Raw genomic sequence first — 24,518 nt, forward strand, 5'->3', positions numbered from 1 at the left:
GAAGGGCAAGGGGGACTGAGGTAGGGGACATATTATAACTTATGTTTAAAAAATTAATTAAAAAATTACATTAATTTTTTTAAAAACCTAAGAAAAAATCAACTCCTGGCTCAAGTAATCTTCCTGCCTTCCATGTAGCCAGGACTATCCTCACACCTTCCCTGAACCACTTCAGGGTAACATAGAGCTACACAGATGATGCCCTTTGCTCCTCATACTTCAGTGGGGATGCCTCAAGAACAAGGCTATCATCTCCCACAGCACAGTTACAAAATTCAAGAAATTTAACAATCACACAATGCCACTATTTCACTTTTGCCAACTGACTGGAAAATGTCTGTGACAGCCTCTTATGCCATACCCGAGGAGCCCAGCATTGCATCCACTACTCACCTCTTTAGTCTCCTTTACTCTGCTATGGTTTCTCCGACTTTCGTCTTCCACGACACTGGTGTTTTTGAACAACACAGCTAGTTTGTGGCTGGCTGTAGTTGTACTTTATTTATTTTTTAAACAGAATGTTCTACAACTTGGGTTTTTCCAAGATTCCTCCTGAGTTCTTTGCGGTGTGTGGTCACCGGCTGGGACATGGCAGAAGTGAGGGTGCCTTCCTGTCAGGATCCTGTCAGGAGGCTCTGACCCCCCAACCCTCATCAGGGTTGGGTTCTAATCCCTGGGCCACGATGTGGTCTGGATGCATCCCCAAATCATGAGGTGATCTCACCTTGCAACAAGCACGCAACTAACAGAGAGATCCCGAGACACCCCTCACCCCATTCTCGGGCCTTCAGTGTCCTCCGAGGACTTCCGCCTCCACTAGTCTTTGCAAAGGGAGCACAGCTCCCTACACCTCACCAGCAACAACGTCCTCTGCAGCTGAGCCTTCTCTTCTCCACTGAAGTGCTTGCTCTTAACTTATCCATGTATTATCCTAAGGTCATGTTTTACCCCATGGTTTTTTTTGCTTTTTTTTTTGAAGTAAGGTCTCACACTAGTTCAGGCTGACCTGGAATTCACTATGTAGTGTCAGAGTGGCCTCAAACTAATGGTGATCCTCCTACCTCTTCCTCCCGAGTACTGGGATTAAAGGCGTGTACCACCACATCAGTCTCCATGTTTTGTTTTGTTTTGTTTTTAAGATTTAATTTTATTTATTTATTACAGTCAGAGAGATTTAGAGAGAGGGAGAGAATGGGCATGCCAGGCCTTCCAGCCACTACAAACAAACTCCAGACGCATGTGCCACTATGTGCATCTGGCTTACATGGGACCTGGAGAATCAAACCTGTGTCTTTAGGCTTCATAGGCATGCACCTTAACCACTAAGCCATCTCTCCAGCCCTCCATGGTTCTCCTCCATTACTGTCTTCAATTTATTTTGATGTTTCCCTTAGATTGTTCTTTTACAGCCCCGGAGGGAAGAACTAGTACTGATGTGATGCTACTAGAGGACTTTGCTTAACTCCTAGTGAGAGGCATGATGGTGGCACGCTGGAGGCATTTCAGCAACAGGTTACGGAGCCGAAGTGAAAGGAGGCAGAGGCAGAGGCAGAGGCTGCACGAGGGCTGGGGTCTGCAGCTCGAGAGGTGGAAGAGTGCGCCCGAAGCAGACTGCCCTGGTCAGAACCCCACACAAGTCATCACATGACACTGGGCTCCTCCTCCATCGCTCTATCAGTGAAGTGGGAAAACTATTACCAATTTTCTAGGAACATTAGAGAAATTGCTTGGTGTGGAATGAAGAGTAGGCAGAAGAGGAGGAACTGGAAGGAGGGTCGTGTGACACACTCATCTCAGGTGACTGCCACGGTGCCTGCACTCTAGTGTCCATGCCTTGGCACAATCCCCTCAGCGAGTGTGGGAAGGATTCCCACAAGTCACATTCCTTATGGGTCCATCTTGCTGAGAGATTTATTCTAGAAACTTGCTCCCTTGCTGGCACTGAAGTCAAATGAGTGGCCCATGTGGCAAGAAGCTGAAGGAAGCTTCTGGGAGGTTAAGCTGGCAGCCATGGAGAAGCCAGGGCCCAGAGTCCTGCAGTCCCCAGGAAATAAGTTCTGCCAAAAAACCTCAGTGAGCACACTAGCCAACCCACCCCCACCCCAGCCCACGTGAAGATGCGACTCTGCACTGTGACCCAAGCAGGTAGGTACAGAGGCTGTGAGGGAGTTAAGACGTGGTGCTTTAAGCCGCTGCCTTTCTGCCAATGGGCTACACAGGAAGAGAAATGTAGGGAGGGGAGGAAAGGGCAGACAAAGAGGAGAAAGGAGGGCAGCCAGTCTTGGGAAGTTAATCCTAAAACAGCAGGGAATCTCTTCTCCTTGAGCCAGGCCCACTGGCCTAGTCTCCAGGTGTCTCCCACAGGCTTGGGCATAACTACCATGAGGAAAGCTACTTACTTCTCACACTTGAAGGCCAAGCAGCTTTTCCACAACGACAAGCCACCGGCGCTGGGGCTCTGCCCTTTCACACCGCCTTCTTCCTTGCCATCAGCTGGCTACCAGTGTCCACTACCAGCCTAATGGCATCTAACTGACCTCCTGTCTCAGAGCCTCTCTCTTAGGCAGAAAAACAAGGGGACACTTCACCTCAGCATTCACCCTCCTGCCTGCCCAGCTCAGAGCCAAAACACAAGAAAATTCCATGGCTCAGTCCTCTTTCCCCTTAGTATTAAAAACAGAGCCCGCCAGCCCTCTGCAGCTTCGGCTTGGGTTTCTCAGCCTCAGTTAGAGTTGGCAGGATTAAACCAGCCTATGTGCCCCCCTTTTTGAAAGATTTCCAAAGATGGCTACTCTCTCTCTCTCTCTACATGGAGTTTGGCAAAAAGGAGAGCCAGAAGATGTAATGGGAGGCAAGAAAGGGGCAAAACACCCTCCCCAAACTGCAAGGGTTTCACCTGGCCCTGAGTACTCTTCCCCTAAGGTTAAGGTGAGAGATTATTGTGTAATCATTTTTGTTGTTATTATTGTTATTACTTTTGAGCTGGGCCTCATGGGGTCCAGCCTGACTTTGAACTTCTGATCCTCTTGTCTCCACCTCCAGACAGCACACTTGGTTGAGGCAATGCTGGGGCGGAACCCAAGGCCTCATGAATGCCAGGCAAGCACTCTACCAGGTGAGCTATTTGCCCAGTGCTCAGAGGACAGAATCAAATGACCAGTGGACACCTGGGACCACCTGGGGCAGGGTCAGGGGCAGCACACCCCTCCCTCAGTGCTCTTCTAGTGTAAGCCCACCCCCCTTCTGGGCTGGCTCTGCTGTAACCCAGGGGCCATAAAGGAGAAGTGTGCTCTTACCCACAACCTGGATGATCTGGGCCAGGAGCACGCCGTCCGTCACATCTTGCTGGAGGTCCTTAATGAGCCGTTTATGGCCGGATCTGGCAAGGTAATGATTGGCCCAATCCGTGTAGATCTACAAAAAAGCATACAGGAACTTCAGGAATCCGGGCAGAGCCCACAGCAGGGTTAGAGGCAGCCACGAGCCCATGCCTGGGCACAATAGCCACTGTCTCGCTGGTGCTGGCGAGTGTAGGGGACGTTGCACAATTAAAATTCAGCACATTGTGCTGGCCAGGCATTCAGCTCACCACAGCAGCCTTTGCCTATTGAGAGATCTGCGTTGAGGCTCAGTGAAAAGCTAAAGAGAGCGTCAAAACATGCAGTAGCCTGAATGGGACAGGGGACAAGGAACTAAACAGTCTTCAGCTGGCTTTGAGAGGCTGTGGCTGTGAACACAAGCCTCCCCCACCCCTTCTCGTTTTTTTCTCTTTATGGAGAAAACGTATGGAGAGGCCACTACCCAACTGGCATCTTTGAACAGGCCATTTCAGGGCGAGGAGGGCTATTGAGTGAGCTGAATTCTCAGGAGCCTGACTCCCTTGTAAAGGAGCCAAAGGGGAACATGGAGCCCCTTCCCTTACACTGTGTGAGTGGAGTTAACTATTACTCAAATTTAATCAGGTTAATTTAAAAGCCAGCATCATTTTCAGTGTTGCGAGTCTTAAGAACAAAACATGTAATTCCAACATCTTCATACACATCAGTGTGGGCAGCACCCAGAGGCAAAAGCAAAGTTCCTTGTGTAGCTGGGAGGGCAGAGCCCTCGGGGAACCCATCAGACCTGCTACTCAGTCACACGCTCATTGGGACAAAATAATCTTTTCTCGTAGGCAGGTAGACAGCATGAGAAAACTCCACCTGAACTCTCTAGCGTCAAAACCAAAACCAACAAAAACAAATCATTTCTACATTGATTTGGAGTGCTACATTCCAAGTATTATTTCTCAACTTGCTGGGGGAGGTACAGAGGACAGACACAGATTCTTTTTCCCTTTGTTTGCACCTGTGGGAGAAGTATGCATGTGTGTGTGTGTGGAGGGGTGCTTGTGTAAGTGTATGTACCTTGTGGAGGCCACAGGCTGGCATCATTGTCTTCCTCAACTTCTCTCCTCTTTATTTTCCTGAGGCAGATGCTCTCACTTGAGTTCAGAGCTGGCCCAGTGTGCTAGTCTAACTAGCTAGCTTGCCATGGGAATGATTCTCTGTCCCTACCTCCTGCGCACTAGGGTTACAGGTAGGTAGCCACATCCATACAGCACTTGTGTGGGTTCTGGGGATCTGAACTCCGTCCTGTGCTTGCACAGCAGCAAACACTTGACCAACTGAGCCGTCTCCCCAGTCACAACATACAGACTCTTTCATAGCCCCATCTTTCTCAGTGACATGAATGGCTACTAAAAGAAAAAAAAAAAGAATGGTCCCCCCACAACTGGTTAGAAGCAACATCTCTACACGTGAGTCCTCTGATGCCTCCATCAGAATGAGGAACTGACCCATCCCCCTCCACCTGCAGGCGAACCCGGAGCTCCCACAGAGCTCAGAGCAGCAGAGGCTGCAGCTGAGCCCCATCTCTTGCTCTCAGTCTCTATTCCAGGGGTCTTACACAGTAGGACACAGGAAGCTGGCCTTTCTGTGGACTGGCAGCTTCTCCTTCTGCTCCACCTGGGCACAGGTGGACCCTCATCCCAAGAAGGGGCGAGGTACACCTGCATGTTCTAGATCAGAGGCACGAACAACTACCTCTCCATCTCCCCACTAGAGGCTCCTCCACCTTCCGTGGTAGAGACCCATGTGCACACCAGATGATTATAGCCTTTTATTGCCCACCTCACTCCATTGTATTCAGTCCTTAAATCTACATTAGACTCCTTGCCCAAGAGTCAAAGGAAGTCTAGTACGGTGGACCGTCTACAGCTTAGAAGCAAAGAGGAAGCTACGGAAGTGGGACACGACAGAGTTGCTATAATGGCCAAACTGAAACTGAAGCAATCATGAGATGAAATTACTAAAAGAAATGAAGGGAGAAAAACGATCCAAGGAAGAGAGGCAGGCCTGGGTTTGAGTCCCACTGCTGTAGGCAATGCAGAGGTGGAGATCCGGGTCTCTTTAACGGCTATGTCAGCACAGTGTTAGAAGTTCTCAATGTGGACTCAGAAATGAATGGATGGTTGACCTCAGGTGAGCTGGCAAACCTCCCTGAGGTTTTTCTCCTAGGCAGGTGAGACCCCCACTATCTGCTTCTCTGTTATAAGTACTCGTGAATCAACAGATCTGAGTAGGTGTTGCTTTACACAGATGGGGGGTTTGACAGATACCCACCAACACATACTGCACATACAGAGTCATTTATCCCTCATTCCACAGGGTAGGTACACATGTGGCAGCCATTTTTCAGAGGACAAAACTAAAGTGTTGAGAGGGGATATGCCCAATCTGAGTGATCCTAGAACCTTTGGACATTCTTTTCTGAATAAAATACAGTTAGATGGATCACCCAGCCCCATATGACACCCTGTAGGCTCATTCCTCTGCTGAGTAATTCTCTCACTGGAAGCACTGAAATTAAAAACAAAAATCAAAACCCAAAGCTAGTTCTATACCTGGCTACCTGAATGCCATTAGGTGAGTCACCCACTCTTTCATTCATCTGTGACTGGGCACACAAGGCCTACCTCTGAAGGCAAATAGGAGACTCAGGAGGGACTCAAGGCTGCTCTGGGCCCAAGAAGCAGAGGCAGAGGAGGAAAGTGGTAAGGAGGACTTTACTTGCTTTGAATTCCATGGCTATGGTCCTATCACCTGCACATGCCTCATCTTGTCTAAACTCTAGCCTCTATGGCCAATTTTCTCTGGGTTCTTTGGCCAAGGCATCCCCACTTGCAAGATGGAGGCAATAGCACTTTCTTCGTAACAGGGCTATTAAGAAGGCAGAGTGATCTCACACTTGTATAGGACGTATAACATATGTTAAAGTTCAATAGATAAAGGCTAATAATTAGATATCTTGCTACAACAAAATAAGCAGTAGCTTCTACTCTGAACTTCCAGGGCAAGAATAATTCAAGAATTTCTTCTACTCACAACAAAATTTCACGAGTTTAGAATATTCCCCACTTTGAGTCATAAAGAATGGCAGCATTGTAAAGCCAAAGCCAGTCAGAAACCAGCCAGGTTATTGATTACAACCATTGTTTGTATCTGGAATGACCCCCAAAATCCACATAGTGAAGAACTGGTGTCCAGTGTGGTGCTCCTGGGAGATGGTGGAACCTTTAAGAGGCAGGTCTTAGTGGAAGGAAGTTGGGCCATTGAGGCAGGCCCTTGAGGGGATGTTGGGACTCAAACTCTGCTCACAATAGACTGCTTTAATGTGAGCAGCTGTGTTACACTATATACTCTGGCTGTGATGTTCTGCCATGGCACAGGCCCAAAGTGAGGAGCCCAGTGACCATAAAACCAAACCTCTGAAACTGAGCAGGGAAAACCTGTCCTCTTTTAAGTGGCTATGGAAACCTGACTGTCACCTGCTAACAAGGAAGGGTGGTGCTTACACTGCTCTCTCAAACCTTAGAGGGGTTTCACCAGTCATGTAGGATGGACCATGGAAACATCCAGAAGTTTAAAGCATATGGACCAAGAACAAGAGAAGCTAGACCAGAATATTGTTGAGAAGCTCAGCCCTGTCTCTTCCTGCCTGGTTACTGTGCCTTAAAACAGGCCAATCCTCACCACGAGTCCATATAATTCAGCCAAGGCACAAGATTAAGCTATTTTTTTTTCAAGATGTATGAGCTCAAGCACAAATACACACACTCAAGGCAGAGTTATGCTGAGGCCATGTAGGTATCTAGTGCACAAAACTTAAAGACCATAGTGGCCAGAGATGGCTCATCCACAGTAAGAATCCTCACTGGGCCTAGGTGACTATGGCATTTTCCTTCTTGTTCTGGGACAAAATAATTGAGCAGGAGCATCTTCAGTTCTGAGGGAAAGGCTCATCATGGTAAGGAAAGGAGTGGACAGCTGGGTATCATGTCTCCACAGCAGCAGGGAGGAAGCAGAGATCTATGAACACCCAGTGGGTGTCATATCTCCAGAGTAACAGGGAGGAAGCAGAGATCTATGAACACCCAGTGGTTGTCATATCTCCACAGTAAGAGAGAGGAAGCAGAGATCTGTGAACACCCAGTGGGCTGGACGAATACACCTCAAGGCCTGCCTCCAGTGACACACCTCCTCCAGCAAGGTTCCAAGTCCCAAAGGGGACTAGGTATGAGGCTTAATCACAAACACATGAGACTATAGAGAACATTTTACATTCAAACCACCACAATGGTGGTCCAAGCCTGTGATACCAACACTCGGAAGGAAAAAGCAGGAGGATCATGGTTTCAAGGCTGACCTGGACTAACAGAGTGAATTCAAAGCCTGATAAGCTACATAGCGATCCTATCTCAAGAAGACAAAAACAAACAAACAAACAAACAAAAAAAACCCCAAGGTGTGGGGATATGGCTCAGAGGCAGAGTGCTTGCCTTGCATGTGTAAGACCTTGTGCTGGATCCCCAGTGCCACCAGAACAAACAAACAAACAAACAAGCAAACTCCACTCCTGTCAACTTCAGCTGACCCGAAGAGACCATGGGTGAACCAATTCACTGCCCATTCAGATGATCAAAGGTTCCCTTCAAAGGCATTTCTTCCACCCACTCCTCGCAGAATGCACACAGCCTGCAAGACGCAGCCCGCAGCCCCAGCGGGGAAGGCAGCATGTGTGCAAAGGAAGAACACTGGATCTGACCAAGTTAAGCTGGCGCTTGTTCTGGGGCAAGTTAATTTCTAAGTTTCATCCTTCATAAAATGAGGATTATGCCAGATATATTATAAGGTTGCACTGGCAAGCTATGACCCAGGGAAGAGCCAGCTGGCCACAGCCACATCCAGTGTGGTCTCTGGCTGTCTTAATGCTACCACAGCAAAGCTGAGCAGTTGTAACTGAGATCTATGCCTGTAAAACCTCAAGTATTTGCTATCCATCTCTCCCCCCAGAAGTTTGCCAACCTGTGTTTTAAAGAGCCCCTGAGGCCCCTTCTCACAGCAGCCATCATTACGACCTCCTCTGTGAAAGCGGCAACTCTCCTGTCTCCACACTGAGGCTCTCCACCCCACTTAAGTTGCCCCCACCGCTGGGCCCTGCCTGCCTGGCTTCAACTCCAATGCCTCTCCCCCCATGTAGTCTCTCTTGATTTCTTGACTGAACTTTCAAACACATAGTATGTAAGGATTGTGGAGAATGTGGACAACAACCTCACTCTCACCACCAGATTGGGCAGCTGCCATGACTCACCCATCTTTGCATGCCTGACAGGACCTTGCAGGGAAGTTGGCAGGTGGTGAGAGGTTTCCAGGTGTTTGGTGGGCCCAGCTGTGCAGAGAGGGCAAGGGACTTCTTGGGAAATGATTGCACATGATGACACCTAAGAGCTCTCATTGACCCTTCAAACCAGGCCCTCTTGATGGATGGAGAAGAGGAGCGCACAGGGAATTCAGTGACTGTGTCCTCAACTTCTTTCTCTCCTGCCCCTCCCAGCTCTCAACTTTATAAATCTACGAATCATAAGAAAATACCCAGATTTCTTTTGAAAGCGAGTTGTCAGGGCCACATTGCGAGTGGACATACATCCAGCCCCATCTCCTTCACTTGCCATATCAGTGGCTCCCATAGAGAACCGCATTCTCCTGGGGACCCTCCTGAAGGCCCACCAGTACCCTGACTAGCAGATACGGGCTTGCTACGTTCAGCGAGGCGGCAGTGGTGGAGTACGCTTGGCAGTCTCAGCCAGAGGGAATCACTCAGGGCTCCTGCCCACCTGCAGGAAGCCAGAGGGGTGTCTCCCAAACCTCACAATTGCCCAGGTCTTAGAGCTGGGAGCTGCTGTTGCTCTTTGTAGGAGCCCATGTACCTTTGATCTTGGTTTGTCCCCAAAAAGAGATCTGTGAACTTCCAAGCAAATAGATAAATAAATAAAAAGCAAACAACAGTGGGTGTGAGAGACAGAAGAGAGAGAGAGAGGCGACTTAGTAAAGTACTTATTTGCCTTGCAAGCACGAGGACCTGCGTTTGATCCCCAGTCCCCTCATTGAGAAAATGGTACATGCCTCTAATCCCAGAGAGCCCTGGAGTTCACTGGCCAGCCAACCAAGCCTAATTGGTAAATGACTCTATATCCAAAAAATGTGTGCAGTTTTCTTCTACATGCACATACACACATGTACACCTGAACACACACACACACACACACACACACACACACACACACACGCTTTCTCCACCCCCACATACCATACAGTAAGAAAGTGCAAAACTAGGCTGACCTCAAATCACCACACAATTCCCAGAAGACCCAGAATGGTTTCACCTTGGTGCCCGGGCAGGCGTTTCCACCCTCCATCTCTCTGACCTTGCTTCTCCTTGACCCCTCTACCACAGCCTCCATGCTGCATGGCTGCTCCCAGGAAAACTGCTGTCCAAGGCAAGACGAGACCAAGGCAGGAAGGGGGGCACAGACCACCCAACAGTCAATCCACCCCATCGCCTCTGGCAGGATTTCAAAGAGCATGGTGTTTTGTGGGTGTCTCACTCCACATCAGGCCGTACCACATGTGCTGCAACCCAGAAGGCAGAATTCTGACAGAGCACTTGAAGTAAAAGATCTGATTATCAGTTGTAATAACAAGAGCGGATGACGAATGCACTGCGCTGAACCAAAGGGGAGAGGGAATAGCGTCAACTTTAGATTGTAATTACTCTTCAAATGAAGGGGGACTGATCTCTCAGTCAGGGACCCAGGAGGACCCACAGAACAACTACCCAGTGCTATGGAGAGGCACAGCAAGCGAGCTGGCCATGCAGACAGCGGGAGTCCTGAAGGCAAGGGGCACTCGTGGAGCCATTCCTGGGGAAACCGGGCAAAATGCAGCTCAGAGGGAAACAGCAACACGGTGACCCGAGATCAGAGCGAACCAGTCATGTGGCACGTGCAGCTGTTTCCGGGATTCACTGTCAAGGAGAGGCTACTGTTTGGCTTTGATTCAGGAGGCCATGCAGCAGACTCTGGTCACGCCATCAAGGGTGAGATGAGTTTCCATGACTGAACGCTGTGCCGGAAAATGGCTCTGCTCTGACGGTTCTGCACGACAAACACGATATTGTACACGCTGAATGGCCCCTCTCTTTGAACAAAGGATGCCAGCACGTTCCCAGCTGATCATAATTTTAAGGAAGCCAAAGGCACATTTGTTTGTTCAGGGTAATGCTGGTGCCACATTCATTTCCATATGTCCAGCCCATCCATTTCAGTGGTGTCCCCGGGCCCTCACATGAGGGAGACATGTAGCCGACAGAAGCAAGATCTGCTCCCGCCTACACAGGCTGGAAGGACTGGGATGGAACACTGCTCTACTCCTAGCTTCTCGCTCAGAGCACCCCACATGCCAACCTGGAGGACTATGACCTTCTTTCCGGCCCCACCTTTGCCATCTGATGCGTCACTGGGGCACTTGCTGTCCTTCAACAGCCACTGTTGCCACAAAGGCCACTTTCTGCAACCTCAGATGCACAGGCGCACCATGCTCAGCTCTGCCACTGCCTCACTGGTTGGGGTGCCCTGGGCATGTTTCCTCCGTCCCTCGCTGTCTGGCTCTGGCCTAGCTGTCTCACAGGGTAAATGAACTCATGTGTGTGGCTGGCTATCACAAAATATTAAAACTGTAGCCACTGCTGCTGTTAAAGTTCTAGAGGAAAAATTCATTCCCCATGACAGGGAGAGGTCACACTTCTGAGAGCCACACAGTTTTAGCTATTCAACTGACAAACTTTACAAACACATTATAATGAAGATCCTAAGGGTTCCCGCTGGTAATTAGCACAACTTCCCCTTTTCATGTGGGGGACTGGGCCGTTACCATGTGGGCTGTATACAGATGCTCCCCGGGCCTGCTGAGCTGCTGGACAGGTCAGGAGGCACAGGCAGGAGGATGATGAGGTTTTGGCCACCTGGACTACATGGTGAGAACCTGTCTCACAAGACCAAGAACTGTTCAAGAAAGAGCCCCGACAGGGCCTGCCTCACACAGGTGTCTCTGCGGTATCCTTTGGCTGGTTTGTTTCAGCAGGGAAGGCTTGTCCCCTGGCTGCTATCTACCCAGGGGACGCCACTGGAAAGCTGGGCAGCAGAAGCACTGAGATGAGACCGGCCTCTGTACTCCCCATCTGAGCCGGTTGGCAGCCCTTGCTCTTCGGCTAACTCTGAAGTAGGTCCAACCTAGAGCATGGTGCGAATTCCGGACTGGACCCAGAGGGAGGCAGCAGGGGGAGGGGAGGAGCCAGCTGCTGTTCCCTCCCGTTTTATCTGCAGTAACCTTGTCTCACCAACCATGAAACAGAAAAAAAAAGTCCCTGAACCCACCCCAGGCACATCTTCCTCCCCAAGGGATGTGCAGGCAAAACACACAAGAGAGTGACAGAGTGGCACGGCTCTGCATCAATCCGGACTTCCGTCTTTCTCTACAAGGTGGGCTTTATGCTGAGTATCAAGGTGAGTTGGCTCAGCCAAGCACCCGTGCCCTGTTGCATGAAGCGAACACTTCCTGAACACCTTACCTGCGCAGGCTGCTCCTCTTAGTGTCTTAGGCAGGATCGGTATCACCACTTACAAATGCTCACAGGACTGGATGAGAGAACACCTTCTGCACTCAGGTCACTGCCTGCCAGAATCATCCTAGGTCTATCTGATCCTCAGGTTCCTCACTGGTAAAATGGGCCAACTAACACCCTACTCAGGTTCCTGTCACACCACAGTGAGAACAGCAGCCAGTGCCTGGCTCCTGGTACAGACTGAGAATGTAGGCTCTGAGCAAAACCACCAGTAAGAAAGTAATGGCATACTGCATAGGCACCTGGCAAACGACGGAATTCTTAGTTGCTAACTTACCTGAAGGGAAGGTATTTCTCTTCCAGTTTACAGGCCGAGGAACTGAGGTGCTAGGAGGCTCTGATGGTTCCTCGTCTTTGTTAACTCAACTAGATTTAGAGTCACCTAGGTGACTCACCTTGGGCAGTCTACAGAGGCATTCCCAGGAGGTTCGACTGAGGAGGGACGACCCACTCAATGTGGGTGGCGCCACCCCATGGGCTGGGGTCACGACTGAATAAACAAGGAAAACAGCTAAAGTGGGCCGAGCACTCACTCTCCTGTGTTCCTGACTCCAGATGTAGTATGGCTGCCTCACACCCTCAGCTGCCTCGCAGGGCTATATGCTCTGCGACCATGGGCCAGAGTAAACACCCCCATCTTTAGGGTGTTTTTGTCAGGTATTTGGTCAGGTCAGAGCAGTAAACAAAGTCACTAATATTGCGGTCAAGGGATTTTCCCAGCACTGTGGGCAGGTGGGCAGAGTTTGAAAGCAGAGGCTGTGGCTCATCAGGGGTTCTGGTGGCAGTGAAGGGCTCCCACGGAACCCATGAGCCATGGAGGGCCTCGGCAGTGTGGGAGAAGAGAAGAACGAGAGAACGCAGATTGCGCAATAACCATCGCGGTGCCTCCTGTCCCTGGGAACCAAGCTGGTCACTTGTACTCAGGACTAAGAGACCTTTACAGGGTGCTGCCACTTTCCCATGTCACCAAGACACAAAACAAACATAATTTCACAACAGTGTTAGGGTAGCAAAAATCAAAATGCCAATATAGTATGAGTTACTATTACAGGTCTGTATTTGAATAGGAAAGCGCTCTGGGTAAAGTCCCCCATTCTTCCAGTCCAGGCAGCAGTGACGCTGGGCCTGGGGCTGGCCCCATGGCCGCACAATGGTGGCTTTGTGTGTGGAGAACATGCACTGTAGCTCCTGAGGTTTGGGGCTGGGCCTTTACAAAAGCCAGGCTGGTGAACGTGTTGGGAGAGACTGCTGCATCCCAGGATGAGGATGTGGGTGCCCTCGTCTCACACCTCGGGTGAACCCTGTTCAATGCCCAGGGACATCCTCTCTTGCACTTTACTCTCCTGAGACTCATGAAGCTCTGTCCCACATTTACCAGGATACAAAGGACCTCTGATGGCTACCACCCACAAGCTAGGGATGTGTGCCTCTGCCCAGGGTCCTGGGTGACAGGTGAGTCATGGCTGTGGTCTAACCTACAGTCTGCCCACTGCAGTGAACGCTTTGGGAGAGTAGGACTCGACGCTTTCCCCAAACATTGGAACACTGCCAGGCACAGCGAAGAGCTCACTAGGCCAATGCTGAATGAGCAATCATCCACGTCTTCCATACTGTGACGGGCCATCTTTATGTCAACTTGACTACATTTAGAATCGCCATGGAAACAAACACACTGCATGGGGGGGGGTTGTCTATAAAGGTGTTTTCAGGAAGGTTTAACTGAGAAGGGAAGACTCTGCCTGAATGGGGGGTGGGGTCTTGGGCTGTCTAAAAGGGGAAAGCACACCAAGCAGCAGCAGTCATCCCCCCCACCCCCGCTTCCAGTCTGGGGACACTCGCACACACACTGCTTCCCGCTCCCACAGCCATAGTTTCCTCTCGAACTGTGAGCCAAAATAAACCCTCCCTTCCTTAAGGTGCTTTGGTCAGGCATTTTGTCACAGCAAAGACAACAGTAACTAATAGACATACTGGAAAACAGAGGCTCTACAAGGTCAAGTACACTCTGTGGTCACACAGTTAGCAGAAGGGAAAGGTGCCGCTGAGCCTCACGGCCTCCGAAGGTGGGAGGAGTCTCCAAGCCTCACCGGCACCATTCTGCTAAAGCAAAGGTCACACAAGCATGGACGCTGGAACAAAATTAGGATCTCTCCAACCTCAGGACCCAGAACAACTTCTCACCATAATGTCTACCGTCTTCAAGAAAGCTGGTATCAGGGCCACATGGAATTGCTTAAGCATTTTCTTTCTCTTCCTATATCCCCCGGTTCCTGGCCTATCCCCTGTCCCTTCCCTCCTCACTGAGATGAGATGCACGGGACCAGCCTCCCAGCAGGCTGGCAAGGCAGCAGTGGAGCGCACAACCCCACATGGGCACAGGTGCACGCGGAGCTGCAGGCAGGCAGCCACACTATGGGGTGGTGCGGACCGGTCCACATGTAAGCCTCTCCACCCTGCAAGTCTCCCTTCCTTTGCAGGCGACAGGTAAGATGGTTCAATTGTCCCTCTCAGCCATTCTGACTGGACCCAAAAGCTGTGCCTTGCCTTTCAGAGCCCAGGCTTCCCAGAACTTTGGGCCAGCCAACCTAGCCACTGCTTCACGTGGTTTCAGGTGCTCTCCACACATGGTTGGGTAGAAAGGGCAAGGCAAGAAATCCAAAGGGTTCCACAGGAACAGAGGACACTGAGGCTTTGTGACAAGGGGGAATGAATCACCACTCCTGCGACAAGACAGTATCAGTATCGATGATGAAAACTATCCAGTCTATAGTGTCTATGGTGAGGTGCCCCACATGCAGGTGGGGCCTTTAAACATGAATATCTTTCCTTAGTTGTCATCATCTCTGTGCCTCTGGCCCACAAGTGCCTCTAGTTCACGTGCCCCTTGCACACGGTTCCATCTGCCCCTGCAGGCAAGTGTGTCCACAGGTAGCTACAAAACCTTCCTCACTCCTCCAGCAGGCAGAAGACTGCTCCCTTCCAGAAACCAATCCTGCCAGCAGCTTTGCTTCGTTCTCTAAAATCCCAGCATAACCTTTCAACAAGCCACAGTTCCAGGGCTCACTACCCTGGAACCTCTAGCCCTGGACTTCTGATAATGTAAACTAGCAGAATGTAATCTAAGTGCCAGTCAGCCCCTGGAAAGCCATTCCTGCCCACTTCACCCTCCCAACAGAGCTATGTGTGTCCATTTTCTTACCTTCAAAAGCACACCTTCTTCAAGGATGTTAAGAACCCTCACCATGTCCTCAACTGGGAACTTTTTCACAGTAAGAATGAATGCCACCCATGTGTGAAGCATGCACGCACTGACTGGTCTCAGTGGAAGTAAGGTAACAGGGGTGGTAATGGTGACAGAGGGACACAGACTCGGGAAAGCACAAGGGTGAAAGTTTCAGCGGGATGGACAGATGGATGAGTGGGTGGAAGAAAGACCCATAGACGAGGGGTGCTATGCTGAACTGGGTGAGTGGGTGACACAGATGAACCTGCTGCCTTTTGCTGCAAGGTCTTCAAGTCCATGAAATCAAGATCACATTTCATGCACCTTACTTGAAACGGGCAGTCTGCATGGCTTTAAGAACCTCGGGATTGTGGAGGTTAAAGCACACATGTCCACATGGGCTTGTCCTGACTCAGAGATGGCTAAAAACTTTTGGAAATTCTGAGCACCGATTAGCTATAAACATTTTATTGAAATTAGAATCACAGTTGATTACATTTTAACTGTGGTAATGAATTCGCAAAACTCCTCACTTCCAAATTATTCTAGTACTGTTTATAGTTGATATTGCTGGGGTCATGAACACCTGCTGCACTCTTGGCTTGGCTAAAGGATTTACCCCAAGCAGAGGGGCGGTACTGCCTGCCAGGCTTTCCTTAGCAAAGCCAAGTGCTAGGCAGTGTAAGGAGGTGACCACAGGTGAGGCAGGTGAGTAAATTTCCCTCCTAGGCTGGCTCCCATTCCTGGAGATTTGTTTTGTAGAATGAAGGGTATAAATATGCAAATTGAAGGCAGAGGAGACTGAAGGAAATGGCTTTGCATGAGAAAAAGGGAATTCAGGGAAGCTGGTGAGCTCTGGACTGGACCAGTTTAACTGTGACGCAAAGGGACACTGTTCGAGTTGTGAACTCTCTTCTTGGAAATCTTCTCTAAAGATCTGTGGCTTATGGGTGCTTTCTAGGGTAAGGAGAATCCTTGGGACTGTCAAGAGGGGCCAAGTTCTGCTTCCAGTGGGTAAAGGGGCAGGAAAGGGCAAGCCAGTGCCCATTCACAGTGATTGGTTTATTCCCAAGGCCAAGTGGGTGAATGACGACTCAGGACTCCCCTGTACAGCACATCAGGGTACTCAGGGCACCCTGCGCCTGTCGTAGGCAGTAGCTTGTGGAATGCTGGTGGCAAAGGCCTCTAGGTACCACATCTCAGGCATCATTTTGTCACTGGCCTCCCTCCCTCCCTTATCCTCGCCTCCCTCCCTCCCAATCACCCACTGAGACATCCCAACTAGCCAGCTCAGATGCTCTTCTTGGCCACTAGCCTTGGCCCTGTCCCTTCCTGTCTTAGGTGACCAAAACTCACCCGACCCTTCTTCCTTTCCATCAGGGCAGGCGGTCCAAGCAGGCACACAGCTCAGGCAGGGAATGTGACTCACTGTGAGCAGCTACATTTACATTTCCAGCTGCATCCTGGGAGGCTTTAGACTGGGAGGGGTGGATGTGAGGAAATGCCGTGAACACAATTGCTAGGCAAACCTGGGAGAGGTGGTCTTTGTTTTGCAAAGATGTTTTGGTGGTTGCTTAACTTTTATGGACCACTCAGACCACCATACTTCAGGTTTTCATGGCTGATTAAAATTCTCAGTACTCAATCCAAACTGTATTTCTTATTCCCCTCAAAAATCTCTACAGTGGATGGTAAAGATTACCCCCAATATCACAGGCATGAAGATTTTAGAAAAACTGATGTAGCTGGTTTATTCTAGGAAAAGCTGGTCCCATCTTTTATGAGGGGCTGTGACTGAAAGTAAGGCAAAAGAAAAGTGATGGGGTCTCCTCTGGTGTCACCCAAAGAAAGACAGTCTAGAGAGCTTAGAGTTCTGGAACATAGACATGCGAAGAGATATATGCACATAAAACAACTACCATTTTAGGTGAGGCATATATTGAGTATAAATAATGAACTTTTAAGCACTGACCTAAAAATGACCAATAACAAATGTTTCAAAGCCTAAGCATTTGGTTAGGTGAGCAGATATTCTATGTTGAAGTTAGTTATTTTGCAAAACGTAACCCAACAAGCAAGAAATGTTACATATCAAGTATGGAATGAGATCTAAAATCGAATCTTGGCTTCAATCTTTTAATGTACCCAGATATTTCCCTTTCTCCTTCTTCCTCTCTCTCTCCTTCTCTCTTACTTAGACTGTTATGCCCAGTTCTCGGCACCCCCAGTGACCACCAAGGAGAACCAAACATGTATGCAAGGACAAGGAGCTTTAATTAGGGCTTAAGCTCTGTCTCTTGACTTCACCAATGCAGTGAATCCGTACAAGAGCCCCGAGTAGCAGAAGGGTAGGGTTTTTATAGGGATTTGAACATAGAAGGAGGGGATGGGTACATGATTGGTTGATTTAAACAGTTACTCTCTGGTTGGTTTAGGATTTTGGCGGGCTGGAGCTAGGGGAATTGAGCTCATCCATGACTACAAGAATGTCTCATGACTTCAGGACTGTATGGCATAATGTATGGCATAACCGGTTTAACTGTTAAGCCTACCCTTACAGCAAGGTCAGCGGGCTGGAGCTAGGGGAATTGAACTTTATGACTTCAGGAATGCATGGCATGATCAGTTTCCAGTATCTGTTAAGCCCATCATTACCAGAAGATAAAAAACCTTAGATCTTGCTGGGAAACAGAAATTTAGGCCTACTGAGGACTCTGAAGCCTGTCATGGCGTCCATATGTTTCCTGGGTCCTTCAAGACATGGTCTCATGGAGCCCAGGCTGGCCTTGAACTCATTATGTATATGAGAATGACTTTGAATTTCTAATCCTCCTGCCTCCACCTCTTGAGTACTGGGGTTATAGGTAAGAACCACGACACATGGCTGATGAGGTGCCAGGGATCTAAGTTGGGGTTCTGTGCATGCTAGGCGCTCTACCCTGGAGTCATGTCCCCAGCACCCAACTTCATTACTCGGTCTGAGAAGTATACCAATGCTGACAGCACCCAGCACTCACCCTCAGCAGAGGATCAAATGAGGACAAAGTGTGCGGAGCACACCCCATCCTTGCCTGAGCTTAATGAAAGACCCAGAGGTTTACTAAGGAAGGTATCCCCAGAACCATGCCTTCCTAAGTCGTCAGAGTGCCACTTCCTGCTGGGAGGAGGGGACTGAACATGGCAGAGACAGCTATGTGTCAATGCTGGGAAAGTTGTATGGTGAGAACTTAACAAACTGCAGGCTGGAGGCAGTTCCCAGCAGTGGCTAAAGTTTCCTTGCCCTAGTAACACACATCGTCTTCTTTCCCCACTTGGAGCCTCATTCCATTCTCAGCAACTCCACAGCCAAGAGTTGTGGCCACAGCAGGAGTGACTGCTGTGCTATGGGCCCTTCTCCAGCCCAGATGACAGCACTCCAGGCCTGAGCATCCTGGGCTGCTATGTGTTTTGAATTTTCACAATAGGTTTGTTTGCCAGGAAGAAAGTACTCTCCCTAACCAGTGGGCACCATGGCCTGGAGCACAAAAGAACATCCTGCACACAGATGGCATTAATTCTGGGCTTGGAATAAAGCCGCAGTCTGTTCATCCCAAGAGCAGTCGGAGAGTCTCAGCCTGAGCCTCTCAACCGTGCCCTGTGACATGGCAACCCTCAGATACAACCCAGCCTGAGCTTCTCCATGTGCCCAGAGACATGGTGACCCTCAGATACAACTCAGCCTGAGCCTTTCCACCATGCCCAGGGACATGGTGACCCTCAGATACAACCAAGGCTGAGCCTCTCCACTGTGCCCAGGGACATGGTGACCCTCAGATACAACTCAGCCTGAGCCTCTCCATGTGCCCAGGGACATGGTGACACATGGTGGCAGCCTGTGAAGGTGGCATCTTATAGGCTACGCCAGCGGGAGCTCAGGTGGTAAAGCCCAGCGCCAGTACTACAGCCAAATCTTCCAGCAATTTCCAGCTACTCTTATGTCACAAGAGTTACTGAAGTCAACAAGCTCATTCCTGAGAGCCAAGCTGGAGTGAACTTTCGAGAAGAAGCTTGAGGGAGTGTATGGAAAAGGGTACGTGAATTTCAGGCCTATCCAGATTCCAAGGTAATGATAATCTCATGCAAGCATGCAAGATGCGTTCCTCACTGCTCAAAACACACACATAGCTTCCATCTTGTTAAATGTCTATTTTAACATCCTACCTCCAAACAAATCCTGCTCTGGAGAAGGGATCAGCCAGTCTAGCCTAGTTGGTGAGCTCAAAGTCAATGAGAAACCTGTCTCAGCAAGAGGTGGGTGGCATTCCTGGAGAGTAACACCCAAGACTGTCCTCTGGTCTTCACCCCCACACCCCCACACACATGCATGTAAACACATATATGCATACACACACACACACACACACACACTCGCGCGCGCGCGCGCTTTAAAACAATCGACAAAACAATTCAGAGGACGCAACATGTAGCCAACATAGAAAATGGTCCCAATCCAATGTTTCAGCTATCTGCATTCTGGGATTTTAATTTTTCTCATCATGCCCACATAACTCACATCCTTCCAGAACAGCATATCTACTCATGAGTCAGATGCTTTGGGTATTTAAGCATTTGATACTTGGCCAGTTCAAGGCCAGTTATAAGCAAGTAAGAACAGCAATCCTTAGAAAACAAGCCTGACATGACACCCTGTGGTGCTAATGTTGCCTAGGAAGTTGGAGTGGAGGTTTGATGGGGAGGAATCAGATGTAAGCCTAGGGAGGAGGGGACAAGCTACATCATTTCTGCAAGAAGAAGCTACTCCTCTCTGCAGTAATAGTCTTACCAGTCACTCAGACCACTTCAAAGTGACCATTCTGGGTGGCCATGAAGAAGAGAACTTTCTAGAAGTAACCTAAGAAAGTGTGCAGATCCTGTGTGAATCCCATGCCTATACAGGTTGTGAAACCAGACCACCAAGCCTTAGTCACCAAGACTGCCATTAGAGTCCTGGGTTACATGAATCGCTTGGACCTACGGGGGAGGAAAAGAGGGTGAAAGGGCACCGGCCCATTTGCTCAGTGAATGCGACCTCCCCTGCCGATTGCCCCTCCCCAACCAAGAAGGATTGGAGGCAGTTGCCTCCCAGCTTGAAAGATCCCATTGCGCTGCCCTAGCCAGGGGCAGAGAGGGAATATTCTGAGGTCTTGGTGGTTGCCCCAAACATATATCACCTGCAACTGAAACTCTCTGGATTACCCTCACACTTCCTCCCCAGACAGCAGTCCATCTGCTGAGGCTCATTAGGGAGCCAGAGAGAAACCTGCCACATCTACTGACCCCTGATCTGGCCTCCACTATGGCTTTGTGCAACCGTGTTTTCTCAGGCCATCAACAACATCCAAGACAGACTGGTCTCTACCTGCTCTGAAGACACCCTCCTCAGCCCTCGTGCCAGCAGGACAGAAAGAGCAAGCACTGGAGGGAGGACGAAGGCCCCTGGGAGGGCCAGGCTCCACCCCGCACAGAAACAAAATTGGAGTGGTTTCTAAGCATAAGCCTGATTCAACCAGACTTCACTGGCTCTGCCCAGAGACCCTGCCAACGTCCCTCCCGCACAGTTGCTTACCGCTTTATAATGCTCACAGGAATCCCGACTCTGGCCCCGGGCAGGAACCCATACATTGATGCTTATAGGCATGGTTGGATCCAGGCAGGTGGGCAGCAGGGGACCTCAACAGTCAGTGACCAGTGCCCTGTGCCCTCTCTGGGGTGTCTGGTTCAAAGCACTGAGAGGCAAGTGAGCCTCCAAGTTAATTTTAGCTGTGGTCAGATTTTCTTACAAGGCCACCTTCGGAATAGGAGCAGCTTATGTTACCCCAACCCCTCCCCCCGGAGGGGGGGCTGGCTCCTCGCCCTGCCCCATGCTTCTGGGGCTGCTGAGCCTGCTTTGCCCCATCACATTCTCTTCACTCTCTAAATAGCCTAGCTCTCCACACTTACATTTTCATGACACACTCAAGGGAAATCAATCACAACTTCTTTGGCTGCTCCAAGCAAACACACTTGGGGTGTCACCCCACCTCAGCCCGTTATTGGCAGAGGCTGGCAAGGAAGCTCCAAGCTGTGCGAACGTCACTCCCTTCTCCCTCCCCTCCCCTCCAGTCAACACACATGAGCAGTGCATGCAAAGTCCAAGGCCCATGGCTTCAGCAGCATGTTTCCGCAGGAGAGCACCACTTGCCCTTGCATTCCCCTCTCCACCTCCAGGGAGGGAGAGGAGCCTGCACATGCGCCCAGCTCACCCTTGCAGAGAAGAGGGCCTGCCTGACTCGGTTTTGCAAGGGCTTTGAGAAGGCTTTCAGGGCACCGGCACGGTGCTTGAGTCCCGATTTAACAAGCGGACTGACAGAGACTTGAGGAAGAAAGTCATTCACAGCCGCCCTTTTCAGGACTCACATTCTGCCACACTCAGTGACAGGCCTGGCAGTTTACTCACCTAGTCTGTGCAAGAATTGCTCACGGACAGAACGCCAGTCCGCTTGGAATGGCCTGTTTCGATGTGGGCAAGAATATGCAAAGGCTATGAGAAGAGTAAAGGAATCCAGGGTGGCCTCCTGTGACCTCAACCTCAACAAATCCTACAACCTTGGGACAAAACACTTAACATGCAGTGTTTAAAACAGGCTACAGAGGGGGCTGGGGAGATGGCTCAGCCATGCCAGCAGGAGCTTGATGACCAGCACCACCATACTGCCGGCCCGAGACAGTGCCTGCCTGTAATCCCGGCCCTGGGGGGATCCCAGGGGCTTGCTGGCTAGCTGGTCCAGCTGAACTGGTAAGCTCCTGGTTCAGTGAGAGACCCTGTCTGAAAAATTGAGGAGACAGGGCTGGAGAGATGGCTTAGTGGGTAAGGCACTTGCCTGCAAAGCCTAAGGACCCAGGTTTGATTCTCCAGGTGCCATGTAAGCCAGATGCACATGATGGCACATGCCTCTGGAGTTCATTTGCAGTTGCTACAGGCCCTGGTGTACCCATTTCCACTCTGTCTCTTTCTCCTCTCTCTGTTTCCAGTAAATAAATAAATAAAAATAAATCTTAAGAAAAAAACGTTAAAAGAATAAAAAATAAATTCAGGAGACAGTAAAGTGGTACATGCATCTGGTGTTTGTTTGCAGCAGATAGAAGCCCTGGTGCACCAATATTCTCATTCTCTCTCTCTCTCTCTTGCTCTCCTCTTTCTTCTCTCCCTCCTTAGAATTAAAATCAAAAATTAAATTTAAAATAATTGAGGAGATGGGCTGGAGAGATGGCTTGGCGGTTAAGCGCTTGCTTTTCAAGCCTAAGGACCCCGGTTTGAGGCTTGATTCCCCAGGACCCACGTTAGGCAGATGCACAAGGGGGTGCACGCGTCTGGAGTTCCTTCGCAGTGGCTAGAGGCCCTGGCGCGCCCATTCTCTATCTATCTATCTGCCTCTTTCTTTCTCTGTCTGTCACTCTCAAATAAATAAGTAAAAAAAAATAATAATAATTGAGGAGAGTGATGGAGGTAGACGCCTGATGTATGTCTCTGGCTTCAACATGCACAGCACTGAGGTGCACACACATTCTGACACACTCGCTCATGCACATACACACACTCACCCACACACCACACATACATACATATGCAAAAAAAAAATGAAACAAGGCCTCAGGGCCGTCGCCAGAGACTGCTGAGTAGGATGTGGTACAGGTCTTTGCTCAGCCTTAGGCCTCTCTGTTACTCTCCCAGGGCATCAGAAGCCCATTGCAGGATTAGAAGATTGACAGTGAATAAGAAAGTGCTTTCAGAGGGCTGGAGGGATGACTTAGCAGTTAAGTTATTTGCCTGCAAAGCTAAAGGCCCCTGGTTCAATTCCCCAGGACCCATGTAAGCCAGATGCCCAAGGGGGAACATGCATCTGGAGTTTGTTTGCAGTGGCTTGAGGCCCTGGCATGCCCATTTTCTCTCTCTCTCTCTCTCAAATAAATAAATAAAATATATTTTTAAAAATTTCAAAAGTGCTTTCAGGAGGCATTATCCTATTGAGAACGATGGGTAGTGGAGGTAAAACGGCAATAAACTGGTAGACAAACCAGTAATCGGGAACACATGCTGTGGTGAAAAACCAGTGAAGAATGCAGAGGGACACATGGAGGGCAGCTACAGCAGAGACCCAGAACCACCTCTCTAAGGGTCACATCTGACGAAAGACCCAGGAGGTAAGAAAGGGCAGAGAGGGATGGCCACACACAGCCTGGCCCTCGCTCTCGGGACCTGCAGCATGAGCACAAGCTTCTAAGCAGGAGGGATGACTCAAGGAGCACGCGCGCCTGCTATGTGAGCGTGCGGACCTGCATCCAAGTCTCAGCATCCTCCAGCCTGCCCACACATGTCTGTGACCCCAGACTCAAGGGGGTGGAGACAGGGGGATCACTGAGCCTTGCTGACTAGCCAGTCTAACTGCAGGGCTGAGGCCCAGCTTCAGTGAGAGCCCGGCTCAGGGCTACAAGGCAGAAGAGCAATAGCGGAGGACACCCAGTGTCAGAGCTGCACAAATATGTGCATATATCTCACACACACACACACACCCAAAAAAGAAAACAGAAAATAAACAAAGACATGCAGACTCCCAAGGCCCACCCCAGACCTACTGAATGGGAGACTTCTGGGTGGGGCTCAGCAGATTTGCTGCAAACAGGTGAGTCTCGGGACTCTAAGGTTTGGGAACTTCTCAGCTATGAGAAGAGCGTTCTGATGGAGGAGTCTATAGACAACATGTCTGTTTGGCTCAGCCCTATGATCTCTGGCCACTAGCCCAGGGCCTGGCACATACCAGGAATTCAATATATTTCTTGCTTGTCTGCCAGGCTTGACGTTCCAGTTCTCTAGAGCCCAGATAAAACTCACCAAAAGATAAAAATCATGAAAACGTTATGTCCACAAAGACTTTAGCAAAACCACCAAAAAAGGAAGAGAAGAGATCATTTAGAATTCCATGCGGCCAGTGGGAAGCGCTCTTTAGTGCCAGAAGCTGCCAGCTGCTAAGATCGACTTGTCCCAAACCTAATAAACCTTGGCATCATGGAGTTGGCTATTAGATTTCCTGTAAAAGGCTCAATGTGGTGGCCTTCTGCTTCCGGATTCTGAAATCCAGTAAGAAAGGCATTGGAGTGTGGCAGCTGGGGTAATCATTGAAATGATCTTCTCCACCCACGGAAGCCTCTCTCCCCTGCTCCA

At 49.8% G+C, this 24,518-nt stretch overlaps 1 protein-coding gene across 6 annotated transcripts in view; it reads right to left on the reverse strand.

Annotated features, from left to right (window-relative positions):
- Nav2 (neuron navigator 2) overlaps positions 1–24,518 on the reverse strand; it is a 728,975-nt gene that overhangs the window by 264,091 nt on the left and 440,366 nt on the right. For all 6 annotated transcript variants that reach the window (XM_045145595.1, XM_045145596.1, XM_045145594.1 and 3 more), the window contains exon 2: positions 3,297–3,414. In XM_045145595.1, coding sequence (XP_045001530.1) covers positions 3,297–3,414 — 118 coding nt within the window. The remainder of the gene's footprint in view (positions 1–3,296; positions 3,415–24,518) is intronic.

Source organism: Jaculus jaculus, chromosome 3 (assembly GCF_020740685.1).
Source record: "Jaculus jaculus isolate mJacJac1 chromosome 3, mJacJac1.mat.Y.cur, whole genome shotgun sequence".
In the NCBI taxonomy this organism is placed as follows: domain Eukaryota; kingdom Metazoa; phylum Chordata; class Mammalia; order Rodentia; family Dipodidae; genus Jaculus; species Jaculus jaculus.